Source organism: Belonocnema kinseyi, chromosome 10 (assembly GCF_010883055.1).
Source record: "Belonocnema kinseyi isolate 2016_QV_RU_SX_M_011 chromosome 10, B_treatae_v1, whole genome shotgun sequence".
NCBI lineage: Eukaryota > Metazoa > Arthropoda > Insecta > Hymenoptera > Cynipidae > Belonocnema > Belonocnema kinseyi.
Genome location: NC_046666.1, coordinates 113,694,106 through 113,707,931, shown reverse-complemented (window position 1 = coordinate 113,707,931; position 13,826 = coordinate 113,694,106). Strand labels below are relative to the sequence as shown.

General features: G+C 36.9%; 1 protein-coding gene across 6 annotated transcripts in view; it reads left to right on the top strand.

The window, feature by feature from the left end:
- Positions 1-13,826, top strand: part of LOC117181399 (glycoprotein-N-acetylgalactosamine 3-beta-galactosyltransferase 1-like) — a 165,225-nt gene that overhangs the window by 107,099 nt on the left and 44,300 nt on the right. For 5 of the 6 annotated variants that reach the window (XM_033374019.1, XM_033374016.1, XM_033374015.1 and 2 more), the window contains one exon: positions 11,352-11,559. The exons of the other annotated variant lie outside the window; for it this stretch is intronic. In XM_033374019.1, coding sequence (XP_033229910.1) covers positions 11,352-11,559 — 208 coding nt within the window. The remainder of the gene's footprint in view (positions 1-11,351; positions 11,560-13,826) is intronic. 6 annotated transcript variants of the gene reach the window in all.

Genomic DNA, 13,826 nt, shown 5'->3' with positions numbered 1-13,826 from the left:
TCTCCTGCTTTGATCCATACGTTGCAGCTGATCTAAAACTGGGACAAAAAAGATTAGGAACTTTGTTAACGACTCTTGTTGATAAAAATTGGCTCCATGGCAGTATCGCAGACAAAGCAGCTCGTGAATTCAGGAATATGTGTAAGCTTTCACAAGTTCAAGAAGACTTAAAAAATTTTTGTAGAAAAAGCGTGTGGACCATTTTTGGATCAAACTTTTCGATGCCAACAAGCCTAGTGAAAACATAAATAAGCTATGAAAATGATCACTGTTCTCTCTCACGGAAACGCCAGCGTCGAACGAGGCTTCTCAGTAAATAAAGAATGTCTTATTGAAAATATGAAGGAGGAAACTCTAGTCGGGAGAAGAGCTGTTTATGACGCAGTCACTACCCTTGGTGGAGTCGAAGAATTCAATGTTACCAAAGAAGTCATTCTCGTGCCGAAAGCTGAATGGGACCTGGGTGAGGTGTCTAGAACGGTGACTCTGGGATACCGGGCGACCTCTCAGAATATGCAGCCTTATCCTTGCATGTGGAGCTCTACAAGGATTCTCGTGGGAACAACAATGACAACACCAAACATAGTTGTAGTAAGTGCGATTAAAAACAACAGAACGCGCAGGTCTCTCGACAATGGGTCGGTCAACAATGCCGACCAATCTAGAGCTGGGGGAGCCAATGAAAATGGATTCAATGCGATGGATCAGCGGGATCTCGCGACCTTTGGTTGGACGGAGCGACTGAATCACGACTTGCTAGAGTGCTACGATGCGAGTGTGGCCCCTGAACGGGGTTACATGGCACGGCTGCATGCTCTGTGGTGCGAGAAACACCCGGAGTTATCGCACTTTTCGCAGCAATGGCTGCGAAACCATGCTGAACTACTCCGTAAAAAGGGCTATGTAAGCGGAACGCCTACTCTACCACAGCTAGAACAAGCCGGCAAAAGAGAAAGAGAGGCGACATTAGGAACAACCACGGGCAGGCATCCAATAGAGGAAGAGCGATGCTTTACGACCCGGAGAAACATCAACACCAAAGTTTCTCTCAAGCCTAAAGATCTGGCTGAAATGGATGACGAGCTTCGTGGACATTTTTTCGGAGAAACCGACCTCTGGGCTATCAATTATTGTGTATAATGCAGCGAGAGCTTTGGCCGATGCGAACCGTAAAACAAAACCAACGGTTGATCATAAGACCAAAAGACGAATGCATCAACTTGCCATAAAGATAGGCTGGGCAAGACAGTACGCGTCCCGCATTCAGTGTGTGATTGACTACATCACATCTGGCAGAAATTTTACCGCCAAGGTTCGAAAGTTCGCTCGCGAACTCCGGACCCGTTATCACACACTTAACAAGTCAAAGCTGCTGACAATCAGACAGCATATTGTTGAGAAAATACGGATACTATCTGACGCTCAGAGAAGTCTAGAGCGGAGGGAGAGGTGGATCAGAGAAAATCAACAGCTTCTCTCTGACCCATCTCGATTCTTCCAAGACCCTCCAGTTACTGTCGAGCACCCATCCAAACCAAAGGATGTTGAAGTATTTTGGAGAGAAGTCTACGTAGTGCAGCATAAACTGGACGAATACTCAGAAAATATAAATAGCTTGAAGGAGTTATGTGTTGCCCTCATAACACCTGATAAAGAATGCCCGCCCATCACTACCGAGGAGGTGAAAAAAGTATGAAGAGGTATGAAGAACTATTCTGTACCGGGACCAGATTGTATCAAAACCTTCTGGTGGAAGAAGTTTTCGTCAACCCATCAGCCTTTGGCCCGTATTTTCACTTCATATTTGAAGTCGGAAGAGCCGATTCCGGAGGGGTTGGTGGAACGGCGTACAATACTCCTGCCGAAAATAGACAACTTAGCTGACCCGAAGAATTACAGGCCAATAACTTATCTCAACACACTTTATAAGATATTCACAGCTATCCTAAATGATAGGATTGTTTGGGCAATTAAACCTGTGTGACAAGAAATGTATGAACAACGAGGCTCAAAGAAAGGCGTAACCGAATGTAGGGAGAACCTGCTCATCGATATATGTGTCTGCAAAGATGCAGCATTCTACCAGCGTGACCTATCGGTGGCCTGGATTGATTATCGGAAAGCTTTCGACTCGACCTCCCATAGACTTATCATCTGTCTTTTGGAAATCTTAAAGGTTCATCCGCAAATAGTTAGGTGCATAGAGAGATTGATGCCGCTTTGGAAAAACAGATTTACTATCTCATCTCGAAAAAATCGTGTGACAACTAACAAGGTCACCTTTCAGAGAGGTGTCTTTCAGGGCGACACCATGAGCCCACTCCTCTTTTGCCTTACATTATTGCCACTATCTCTAGCACTTCGCCATTTCGACGGGTACTTGTGCGGCAAACCTTCAGATCGAAAGTACAAGGTCACTAATGTATTTTACAAGGACGATCTTAAAATCTATGCTAAAAACAAAGAACAACGACATCTAGCTCTAGGGATTGTCGAACGATATACTAAGGAAATTGGAATGGAATTTGGCTTAGACAAATGCGCCAAGGTTTATTTGAAGCGAGGAAAACTTAATGGCATCCATGAAGCGTGCCACAGAGCCGCATTCAGGATGTGACATCTATAAAGGATACTCTCCGAAGCAGATACAAACGTCTTATCCGACAGATTTGGTCTTCCGAACTGTCGGCGAAGAACAAAGTATCTGCAACGAACATGCTTGCCGTCCCGGTAGTACTCTATTCATTTGGAGTAGTTCCATGGACGAAGAACGAGCTCAGATCCCTTAATATCGGGACAAGAAAGGTTATGCACATGAGCAAAAGCATGCGTCTTAAGTCTTCCGTTTTGCGACTGTACATCTCACGCCATCAAGGTGGTCGCGGAATATTGAGTCTTGCATGTCTTCACAACAGGATTATTCTGGGTACAGCACATAGAGTTGAAAATGGAAGAGACTCTCTTCTTAAAATTGTCAGAAATCACGAAGAAGTGAACAAAGGAGCGTTTCTCTAGAAAGCAGCGGTGGAGCCTGCTGAAACACTCGGACTTGACTTCAGTATTAGGGCTGAGCAAAATGCATCAAATCCTATCTATATCGAGTACTCACTCCTGAAAGTCCGGATTAAGAAAGCACAAGAGAAAAACTTTCTTGAACAGCTCCTCGATAAGAGGATGCACGGTATCTTCCACAGAAATGTGAAGGGTCAGTCAATGTCTTGTGAGCTAACGTTTGCTTTCCTTAAATCGCCCGGATTGAAGTCTGGTACGGAGGGTTTCATTTTTGCATGCCAAGACGGTGTCATTTCCACCTTAACATACCGTCGCCACATTTTGAGCCAAGACATTCCTGATGATAGATGCAGGGCGTGCCATGCACACCCCGAGTATTTCGCTCACACACTATCTAGTTGTCCAACTCACGCGGGAACGACCTACATACAAAGGCACAATGCGACACTAAGAGTACTTTATTACCATCTCTGTCGCTCTTACGGCATTAACCTTAATATTGCTCCTCTAAATGCTCCTAGGGAAATACAGTCAATTGTCGAGAATTATAAGTGCCGCATATACTGGAAAATTATATTCTCGACAATTGTTTCTGTTACACACTCGAGGCCTGACATGGTTCTTCTTGACTTCCAGAAGCGAACCATGTTCGTAATCGAATTTTCGGTTGCAGCTGACAAAAATATCATAGCCAAGGAGGATGAAAAGAAAGAGAGGTGTAAAGACCTTAGAAGGGAGCCGCAAAGATTCTTCCTGGCATATTCTGTTAAACTATTCATCCTTATCATAGGCGCTCTTAGAGGTGCCAAGCTTTCATTGGTCAATAGTCTGAAAAGCGTCACTGCGTGTCAACAATATGCTAAAACACTTTCGGGAAAATTGCAGAAGGCGATCGTCCATGGGTCACTCCGCGTACTAAGGGTGCACGAGCCTTTTGCCGGATCGTCGTATTGATTCCGTTACATACTGTAACCACCTATCTTACGGTCGTGAGAGTGGTTATGGCTGAAATTTTACCGCGATTTCGCTGGGATCGGGCGCAGTTTGTCAGATTAGCACCCGCTCCTAGCGAAATCCTGCGGTTGCCCTTATTACAAAATTTTAATTATATATATATATATATAAATTTTTCTTGAATAGTTTAAAACGTTATTAGTAATCACTAGAATTGTCAGAAAAATACAAAGTAAAAATTATTTGAATAATTCAATGAAAATAATTCTTTAATGCGTTTGTTGTTATTATCATATTATTTAATTAGTAGCTAATTAATTGTTTAGAATAATAAATTACTTAAAAATTGAATGTAAGTTTCCTATAGCAAGCAACACAAATTAATTGAACATTAGATATAAGCCCTGTAATAAAAGATCATTTATATTTAGCCCGTCTCTATTGCAATTATATAGTTTCTAAAATGTTTATGATGTTGTTAAATGAGTATCTGAATTCAATTTTTAAAAGTGTACGCTTATGTGTATTATTCTGTTTGAAAATGATTATAAAGGCATATTAATAATTATAACTTTTACAAACATAAATTCAATGTTATTTGAATGTTTAAATTAAAATAATTGTTGATTTTTATGTTCTGAAATAATTAATTGACTACTAATTGATTAATTTTGTTTGGAATATTAAACTATAACTATTACTTCGTCATACTCTTACTTCGTCATACAATTTATTTCTAAATATTTCTAAACATTATTGATGGAAGAGAACATTTAAATTGTGAATGATTGTTCAATATTTCGAAATAATTTTGTTCCTAACATTTTGCTACCATACTATAATTACTGAACTTTTTTAATTTTCAAAGAGATAAGTAAAATCAAAGTATGGGAAAAACTTATTTTGAAGAATTAAAAAAAAAATTCGAGGCTTTTTAATAATTTTAAAAGATTTTGAGATCGCATTTTTTTAAAAGAATTGTTGGAAAATTTTAATTAGGTAATGATTCATTATGAATGAATCATTTTAAGATTTAAAGACTTTAAAATGTTTTGAAAAAAATATTGAAGACTTTATGACAATTCTTATAATTTTTCAGGATCGAAACAAAATTTAGGTAAACTTATTTTTGCAGGACTCTAAGAGAATAAAAGATATATTCTTAAGATTTATGGTAAAATTTCGAATGATATTTTTACTAATAAGTTTTAACAATTTTTTACATTTTAAAATATTTTTCAAAATTTTAAGAAAAATTCGAATCAGCTAAAAATATTTTCAAGAATTTAAGAGGTATTGAATAGATTTAACATATTTTAAAACTTGGAAGCAGTTCCGAACAGTCATAAAATAATTTTTATTTATGCTGAACTTCTAGAAGTTATAATTAGGGTAGAGTGAGGTTAAAAGTGCCAGAGGGAAAAGTGCCACATACGATAACACAAAAAGAAATAATTTATAGGGCGGGGTCAAAAGTGGCCAAAGTTTATTTTTCATAATACTGCACCTAATTTAAATTAGGTATTTCCTTGGGTTTTGCATAAAAATATTTATAAGACATTAAAGTTCCACATTTTATAATATGTGGTACTTTTTCCCCGCTGCACTTTTAACCCCATTATACCCTATATTTCAAAAGGTCTCAAATTTTTCCTAATATTTTGTAAAATCGTATAAAATTATTTAAAAAAAAAATCTTTTACATTCTTTTACACATCTGAAATATGTAAAAATATTTTTTAATTTTCTTCAAATATTGACCTTAAGAAACCTTATTTTTATTTAGAAGACGTCTATTAAGTTTTGAAAATTAATACACTAATTGTGACGTAACTGCAGTTAGGGAAACGGGGAAGATAAAAGGGTAAAAAATAACGTTACGTTATATGTGAACGCTCCGTAATAATAGTACTCGTAAATTTTACGTTACATAGATTCACTGAATTAATTCTTTCAGAATCTAATTTCAGCAAGAATATAAGTGCTTAGAAAATTTTAACAAATAAATAGTTATTAGAAAATTGGGTAAATGATAAAAATTAGTACAAAAGTTAGCGCGCGCATATAATAGTCTAGTATTAAAAAAGTGGTTACCAGTAGATTATTCCAAGTATTGTCCATCGCTAGCCACTACTTTATCACTACTACTTTATCACCACTACTGGTAGAATACGGATACCACGTCAGAAAAGCGACTCGTCTTGGGAAGCTATCCACGAATCGGCCAATTTTTTGGGATCTTCATCCCAAAGAGGTGGTAATCAGACGGCGCGATGTCTGAAGTATACAGTGCGTGGGGCAAGACTTACTATTTCAGCGTTTCCACGTATGCTTAAACAGAGCATGAGCTGCAATCTATGGATATTCGATTTTGGTGTTGATGTTGATGGTTGGCCGGGCCTGATCCACGGTTTTCGACGCTTAGGATTATTATAATAAATTCACTTCTCATCGCCAGTGATAATACGATGCAGAAACCCTTTCAGATTTTGCGGTTAGAGTCTTGGCTTCAGTTCGCACGGCACCCACTATCCTTGCTTTTTACCATTTCCGAGCAACGTCTCCCAATTCTTTATCCTCGATCTTTTTCGCATGGCCTGGACGTTTTTTTTCTCCGTGTCGAAATCGCCACTTAAAAATTTTTCAATCCAGTACTTACACGTTTTGTGAAATGTCGTATTGATGAAATGACGCATTGAGTGATTAGATGAATTGAAAGCGATTTTTGTTCGGCAGTTCGGTCTGTAAAAAAAGACAAGAAGTTGTGTGAGAGTCATGCTCCGCCACTAATAACTGTCATGTTAGTTTTCCTGGAATTTCCAAACATTTCTGGATATTAACGTCAAGTTTGAGATGACAACAACAGTTATCTGATTTTGTAAGCCGATGCTGCGCAGCGCTGCGTGAACGCTGCCGTTGATTGGAATTTTGATTTTAGCGGAAGCTGGCTGCGTGGTTGTTGGTTTGCTTAGTAAGCTTAGCAACCATCGACTCACAGTCACAGTATCGACTCACACCGAAGTCACAGTATGCGCCTATACATATTCAAACTTCATGCGCTTCAACACTCCTCTTCTCCTGCCCTTCTCCTCATTCCTGTGTGCACTCCGGCACTACACGAATTCTGTGCTATACTATCACTTCGTTTATAATTTATTTGCGGTTTTCAATTATTTTGTTATTAAATAAACTTTTTCTCTTATACGAGACTAGTGATTAATCTGAAATTCGGCAAACGTTTTTGTACAGGCTTTAAGAGTAAGTATTTTCAATACTATTATTTATGAAATTCTGATAATTCATTGCATCAGAATTTCGATATTTTGTATATTCTAATCCTTTTATGCATCGAAAATACAATGAATAAGTCGAAAATTCAAATTTCGAGGTGAACGCGAAATATGGGGAAAAGTTTTTGGAGGAACATTACGGTAAAATACGTGAGATATGTGAAAAGTCTAAAAGAAGACTTGGAGGAGTTTTTTTCCGCCAAGAATGATATAAAGATTTAAAAATTCCTACTTTTAGCAGAATGACGCGAGATCGTGAAGAAAATATGAAGGAAGGATTTTCGCTTTTTATTTTAATGTAGCTCAGAGAGCCCGTACATTTTTTTGTTAATTTTTGGACTGAAATGTTATAAACCTTCATTTATGCGATTAAAAATCCATTTTGGTTTTCAAACTGTGTTTTCGCCATATGCTTACATTCAATAAATACCATTGGGTCTCCATGTAAAGTTGCTCCGTAGATATAAGACGCTTTACAAACGAACGAAGGGATGATTTTTTAGACAACTCAACAAGATTTCAGCTTGTCGACGTCTGGCTTAGTCCATCGCGAGCCGAGATGAAGTAATCCAAAAAGAACAGCCTTTGCATCACTTTATCTGGTTCCTCAACACTGTTCCAGAGGTGAAACTTTCGTCTTCAATTGTGCCGCCAGCCGCGTAAGGTCATCGGTGACTAGAGACCGGCCTACAAGGAACAGTGTTGTATGAAGTCTCTTGTGTAAATTTACTGCTCTTGCTTACCTTCTAGGGCAGAAGGTGCATTTCTTGAGATCCACTGCACCTACGTACACCCACAATGCATGTTGAACCTGCATAATTTTTCTTGTTATATTTTGCGAATCATTACTTTTTTAATGTAACAAGAATTTTCGAGCTTTCATTTAGAATTTATTAATCAGAAGCCACTTCCAAGAAGTGAAATTTTTTTGTTAAAGATTTATTCTTTGAGTTGAAAAGTTATCTCGTTCGTTAAAAGTTTAATTCTCTTGATGAAACTCAATCTTCTTAAATTGAAAAATTCAACTACTTAGGTCAAAGTTAAACTACGGTGTAAATTTTAGGTAAACTTTTATTTAGTTTTTTAGTGAAAAATCTTCACTTGTTGGAAATTCTTTTTTTATTTTTAAATTTGTTTTCTTTCGTTGTATAAATTTCATTCTTTCTGTATTAAAATATAAATTATGACATTTTTTCGATGACAATTTGTCTTTTTAGGTTGAATATTCAACTATTATGTTAAAAATTCAATTCTTTTGTTCAAGATTCTAGAATTTTATTAAAGAGTTATCTTTAAAAGTAGAAAAAACGTTTTTTTTTTGTTTGAAATAAATTAATACATTTGAAATTTTTAAATTTGTATATGAAACACTTTTATTCCGCTTAAAAAATATTCTATGTTAAAAATATCATAAGATTAAAATGCTGGTATTTGAATATTAATGATTTGTTATGAAAAATTAGTCAAAGAAATATCAGAGAATTTTGAAAATGTCACGCGTCTAAGTTTTACAGGAGTGCGGTCATTACATTTCATCGAAAGAATGATTTTTAACTTCGCAATTTCAACTTAAACATGTAATCGCAAAAAATTTACAGATTTTGAATCCAAGACTTTCGAATCGCCAATATAAGAATATTAAACAAAATTTATTTGTTAGTTTTCATTCCCATTTAGTATCCCGCCTAACAATGAACCCCTACCGAGGAAAGTTAATCCATCTCAGGAAAAACTTTGTGTTCACGAACAAAGCCCGGCAACTGAAAAACAATGTTGGGTCAACCCTGCCCTTACCTGAGAAGTAACTAAAAAGTTTGTCATCCACTGTACGAAAGTTCAGAGATATATCACCAGCACACAGCAAGCAAGTAGCTTTTATCTTCGTATTTGAATGCAGCACTAACTGCGTTAGAGTTACTGTGCAGTCGTGACAGCCGTTAGAACGAAGGAACGCAGAAGTAAGCTTAAAAATCCCATCTTTGTCCTAGGAATCGAATGATATCAACCATGGAAAATTAGGTTGAATCTGACTGTTAGCAAAGTAAGGAAGAAATTAAATAAAAGTATTGGAAATAGCCAAATTGGATGAGGTTATAGGCTCCTAACAGCAGATATTTTATGATCTTACTGCTAGACTCTTTTGGTACAATAAGATTTGTGCAAGAAGTGAAGTATGAAGAAGTAAATATAAAGCAACATAACCAGGAACATACAGAAGGCCCTCGATTAGAGCACATTTCTGACTACTGTTCTGGTGTTTTTTTAGAAAAATAAAAATAACCAATTCAGGCGCTGCATAGTTCGAACCTGAAATGGAGGTTTCCAATATTACAGATTTAGATTTTTCAGCGTTTTAGAAGAGAAGTAATTGGATAGCCCTAGATCCGGGTATGCTGCACAGTTTATGGTACAAGTACCTGACGATTGTACATCCTGCGTTGGTAAGGTTTTTTTCAGAATATCATTGAACACCTACATCTGATGCCAAGATTTATGTTCATAGGTACCTTATCGAAAAACAAAAAGGATGTTGCGAAAAATGGGGGGGGGGGATGATAACGTAAACATCGAATCAACTTGCACATTGCATACGCACACTGACAAATCACGCATGAATTCCACATGTCTATTTGAGTAAAATACTCAATAGCAACTGACCCATCTTTTATACATGCACTATGTTAGAAACTATAGAGGAATTAGAAAATTAATGAAGACAGCAAGCCACCATGGTGAGAACCTAAACACATTAGACCAAAATTAAGTGGGTATTAAAGAATGCAATATTTAGCTGAAAAAGAGTGTCCTGTTTCCAGTAACGGAGGGATTCGTCATTGGGTTTCAGGCCAAAGTTACCAGCAGCAGAATCTATTGCAAGCACGTTTTACATGAAGCCATGATGACAGGTGCCGATTATGTGGAGATGCAAACGAACCCATCAAGCATATTATTGATGGTTGATTACATCTTATATTGGGATGATACTATCCAGATGGATCATTATATCAGAACCAAACGTGCCGACGTGTGATGCTTGAGAAAAAAGGCGGAAGTGTCTGTATGATCAACATTTCTTATCCACTCAACCGGAATTCGCATGCAATCTATACCTCCAAGATACATAAGTTTAGCGAGCTAAAGCACGAAGTAAAGTAAATATGGAGAAATGTGAAACATGGATCTATTGATACGATTGTGATTTTAGCTACTGGCAATGTGCATGCAAGATGCAGTGCTGATCTCGAACATCTAGGAGTCGTTTAAGTACTAGCAGGAGTTAGAAAACTCGCTTTACTTTGCACCTTTTACCCCTTTGCATTTAAGGAAACTTTCTAGACCATCAGGAAGTAAAAGATTAAAACCGTATAGAGTGATAAATGATAGCTATAAAAAAGCATCCAGAGGTGAATGCTTTTCAAAGCAGAATCATGCACATTAGATTGCAGATGGTTGGTGGCATTTTTACGACCAAAAACAGCTTTTCATAACCCTATCAAAAAATGTTGAACGGCGCAGCGCTTTCGCGTTTCTTTTTTGGATGCTATATTTTACTTTCCTTACTTTCATTTTTGATGGCTAAACCCGCAAGTAATTACAGTAGAAGGCTGACTAAAGAGCTTAACTTGTAATTTTGGACTACAAAAAGGTGTATTAAAGTGAATTTGAATGAGGAAATTTCTTCGAAATTTATTGTGGCAATAGGCTGCAGACTACAGGCAGACACTTTCGTAAAAGCTATTTATCTCTCTCAGGGAGTCTCAAACTTGGAGCTTTGTTAAAAATGGTCGAAGTCAAATGAATATAAAAAATAGGAAAGATGTGTTTTCTCGTGTTTTAAACGTACATTTTTTTGTTTGAAAAAATCTTTATTTATGAGATCGTTCACTTCTTGAATTTTAGGCATTTGAAGAAATTTTGGGTTCTCAACCCAATGGATCCTTATTACATGTAATTTTCCAATGGCTTTATTAGCTTGACAATATATGTTTTTTTTATTCGTGTCCTTTATAAAATCGACGTTTTGAAAACTGACTTTTCTGTTCTTTGAAGACAAATTCATGACGTAATTAATGTATTAATTGGTCACTCTGTTAGATTGGACCGGAGACTGACATCAAATTTCATGCAAATGATGAGGTTTTTCACAAAGGTGAGGATAAGGTGGCACAAGAACTAACAAAGAAAGTCCGTGTTCTATGTTGGATAATGACTGGACCGAAGAATCACCAGACAAAAGCTAGGCATGTTAAAACCACTTGGGGAAAACGATGTAATGTTCTCCTCTTTATGAGTTCTGAGAAAGGTATGGTAAGAATATTCTTAATAATCTGCTAGTTTGCTTTCTTGTATTCATTTCTATCGGGATCTGGAAAGGGCTGTAAAGGTGATACAATACCAACGTTGTATCTTGTTTTGGGACCCTTTTACCTAATTTTGAAGCCATATAATATCATTGACATAATATTCATTTTTTCGCTGTGTTTGTGGTTGATTATAGTACCCCAGCATCAGATCCGATAATAACTAAAGTTGAGGTATTAAAGTATCCTGTGTCTCAGGAATTGTATTCAAAGGTAAGGGAAGTTCAAACAGTTTATTTTATTGTGAAAAATTTAAATATGTTAAGACCGTGCTTTTTATTAATAATAAAACAGGCCCTAATGCTCTGTCTCATAAAAAACATAAAATTTTACTCGATAAAATCAAGTCTATGATGGCTAAGTGTATTGAACTTCGGAAAAAAATTTTAATATTATATTCTCCTGAAGCGTTTCTGAAGAGAAAGAGAAGATATCCTCCCTGAAAACTGCTATTCACTGCACTCTGTTTTAATAGATTTTGTGAAAGAGATCACAAGCGGAAAATACTTTTCTCAGTGAATGTTTAAGTTTCGAATTACCTGTCCTCTAGATCCTTTAGATTCGGCGCTGTATGGAAAAGTTGTGGTTCATCACCACTCAACAGTTCTCAAGACCCGTAGTGGTTCGGAGAATATGCGCTATCCCCGCACGGGCTTTGAAATATTGAAAATTTGGATGAAGTTATGTTATTTTAATGGGTTGATAAAATTAACTTTCCCGTATGTTCATATAATCAAATAAGTGATATTTTATTATGACATATCATATTAAATTTGATGAAAACTATTTTGGGTAATTTGGGGGGGGGGGGGGCGAATGCTACTGCACGATATGAGAGATCATAAGTATTCATTGTTTAGTAAAATACAACGTTAACTTGTTGAGATCCAACAGTTGACAAGAAAATTTTTCAATTATCCGAACTCTGGTATTAAGAGTTATGTTCACCTTCATTCTTCATCGACGTCGCTTATCCTTCTGATTTGGTTCTTCGTATTGATAGAGGGAATACTTTGCTTCGACTGTAAGTATGCATGGATAAGTCCATCACGGGTTCTAGGGCCACATTTATATTTCCAAGCTTAAAGGACCCTATGTCAATCTAATTGTTGAAACGTTACCAATACTGCAATGAACCAACTATGAAGAAACCATGTACACTAATCGACTCAACAGACTACGTTTTAGTGGAAGTTGAGGTTAGGTTGGTTTGAGGTTGTGAAAGGGTGGGGGGACCGGGCTGGTCATATTAGCCTGGGATATAGAGAGAGAAAGGCAAGCCAAGTAGAGACTAATAGAAGGCGGGATTGTTTAAATTGGATTCATGGCTAGCGGAGCGAGTACCAGCTTGAAAAATAAAAAAAATGTTCAGAGCAACACCCGAAAAACACAGTTTTGTAGAGAAGAATTAGAAAAGTAAGGAGATCGTAGGAAAATGGCGGGAACTGGCTGAATTTAGGAAAGAACTAAGGAAATAGGAAGAGACTAATAAAAAGGTAAAGAAGTTGGAAAGTAGGGTAAAAAAAGAAAGCCCAAACCGTCAGTTTGGAGATGAGAAGTGTTGGAATACAGAGAAAAAAAGGCTGATAAGAATAGAAAAAAATAGAAAAGAAAGAGAAAGCAGATAATAAAGAAACATAGTGATAAATGATATCAGATTAGAGGAGAAAAAGCTGATGGAAGGAGTGAAAGAAGTAGTAAAAAGGATAGATACCAAGTTAGAGACAAAGGAAGTGCTAAGTGTAAGAAGGAAAGTGCGAAGAAGCAAGAAAGTGGTACTAGTGAAACTAAAGAAATGGGAACATAAGATGGAAGTGATGACAAAGAAGAGGGTGTTCTATGGAAGTTAGGAGAGAATAGAGAATGATTTAACATGGGTAGAAAGCATCATGCAGTATAAGGTACGGAAAATAGCAGAAATGGAAAGAAAAAAGAGAAAAAAGCATGTGTTAAATATGGGATAATTCAGATAGAAGGTGTATGATGGGATTGCGACGAGGACAGGTAAGAGTTAGAAAAAATTAGGTGCCTCATATACTGGAACTTTATATTCTCGAAAATTGTTTCTGTTGCACACTCGAAGCATGACATGGTTCTTCTTGACTTCGACGGAGCGACTGAATCACGACTTGCTAGACTGCTACGATGCGAGTGTGGTCCGTGAACGGGGTTACATGGCACGGCTGCATGCTCTGTGGTGCGAGAAACA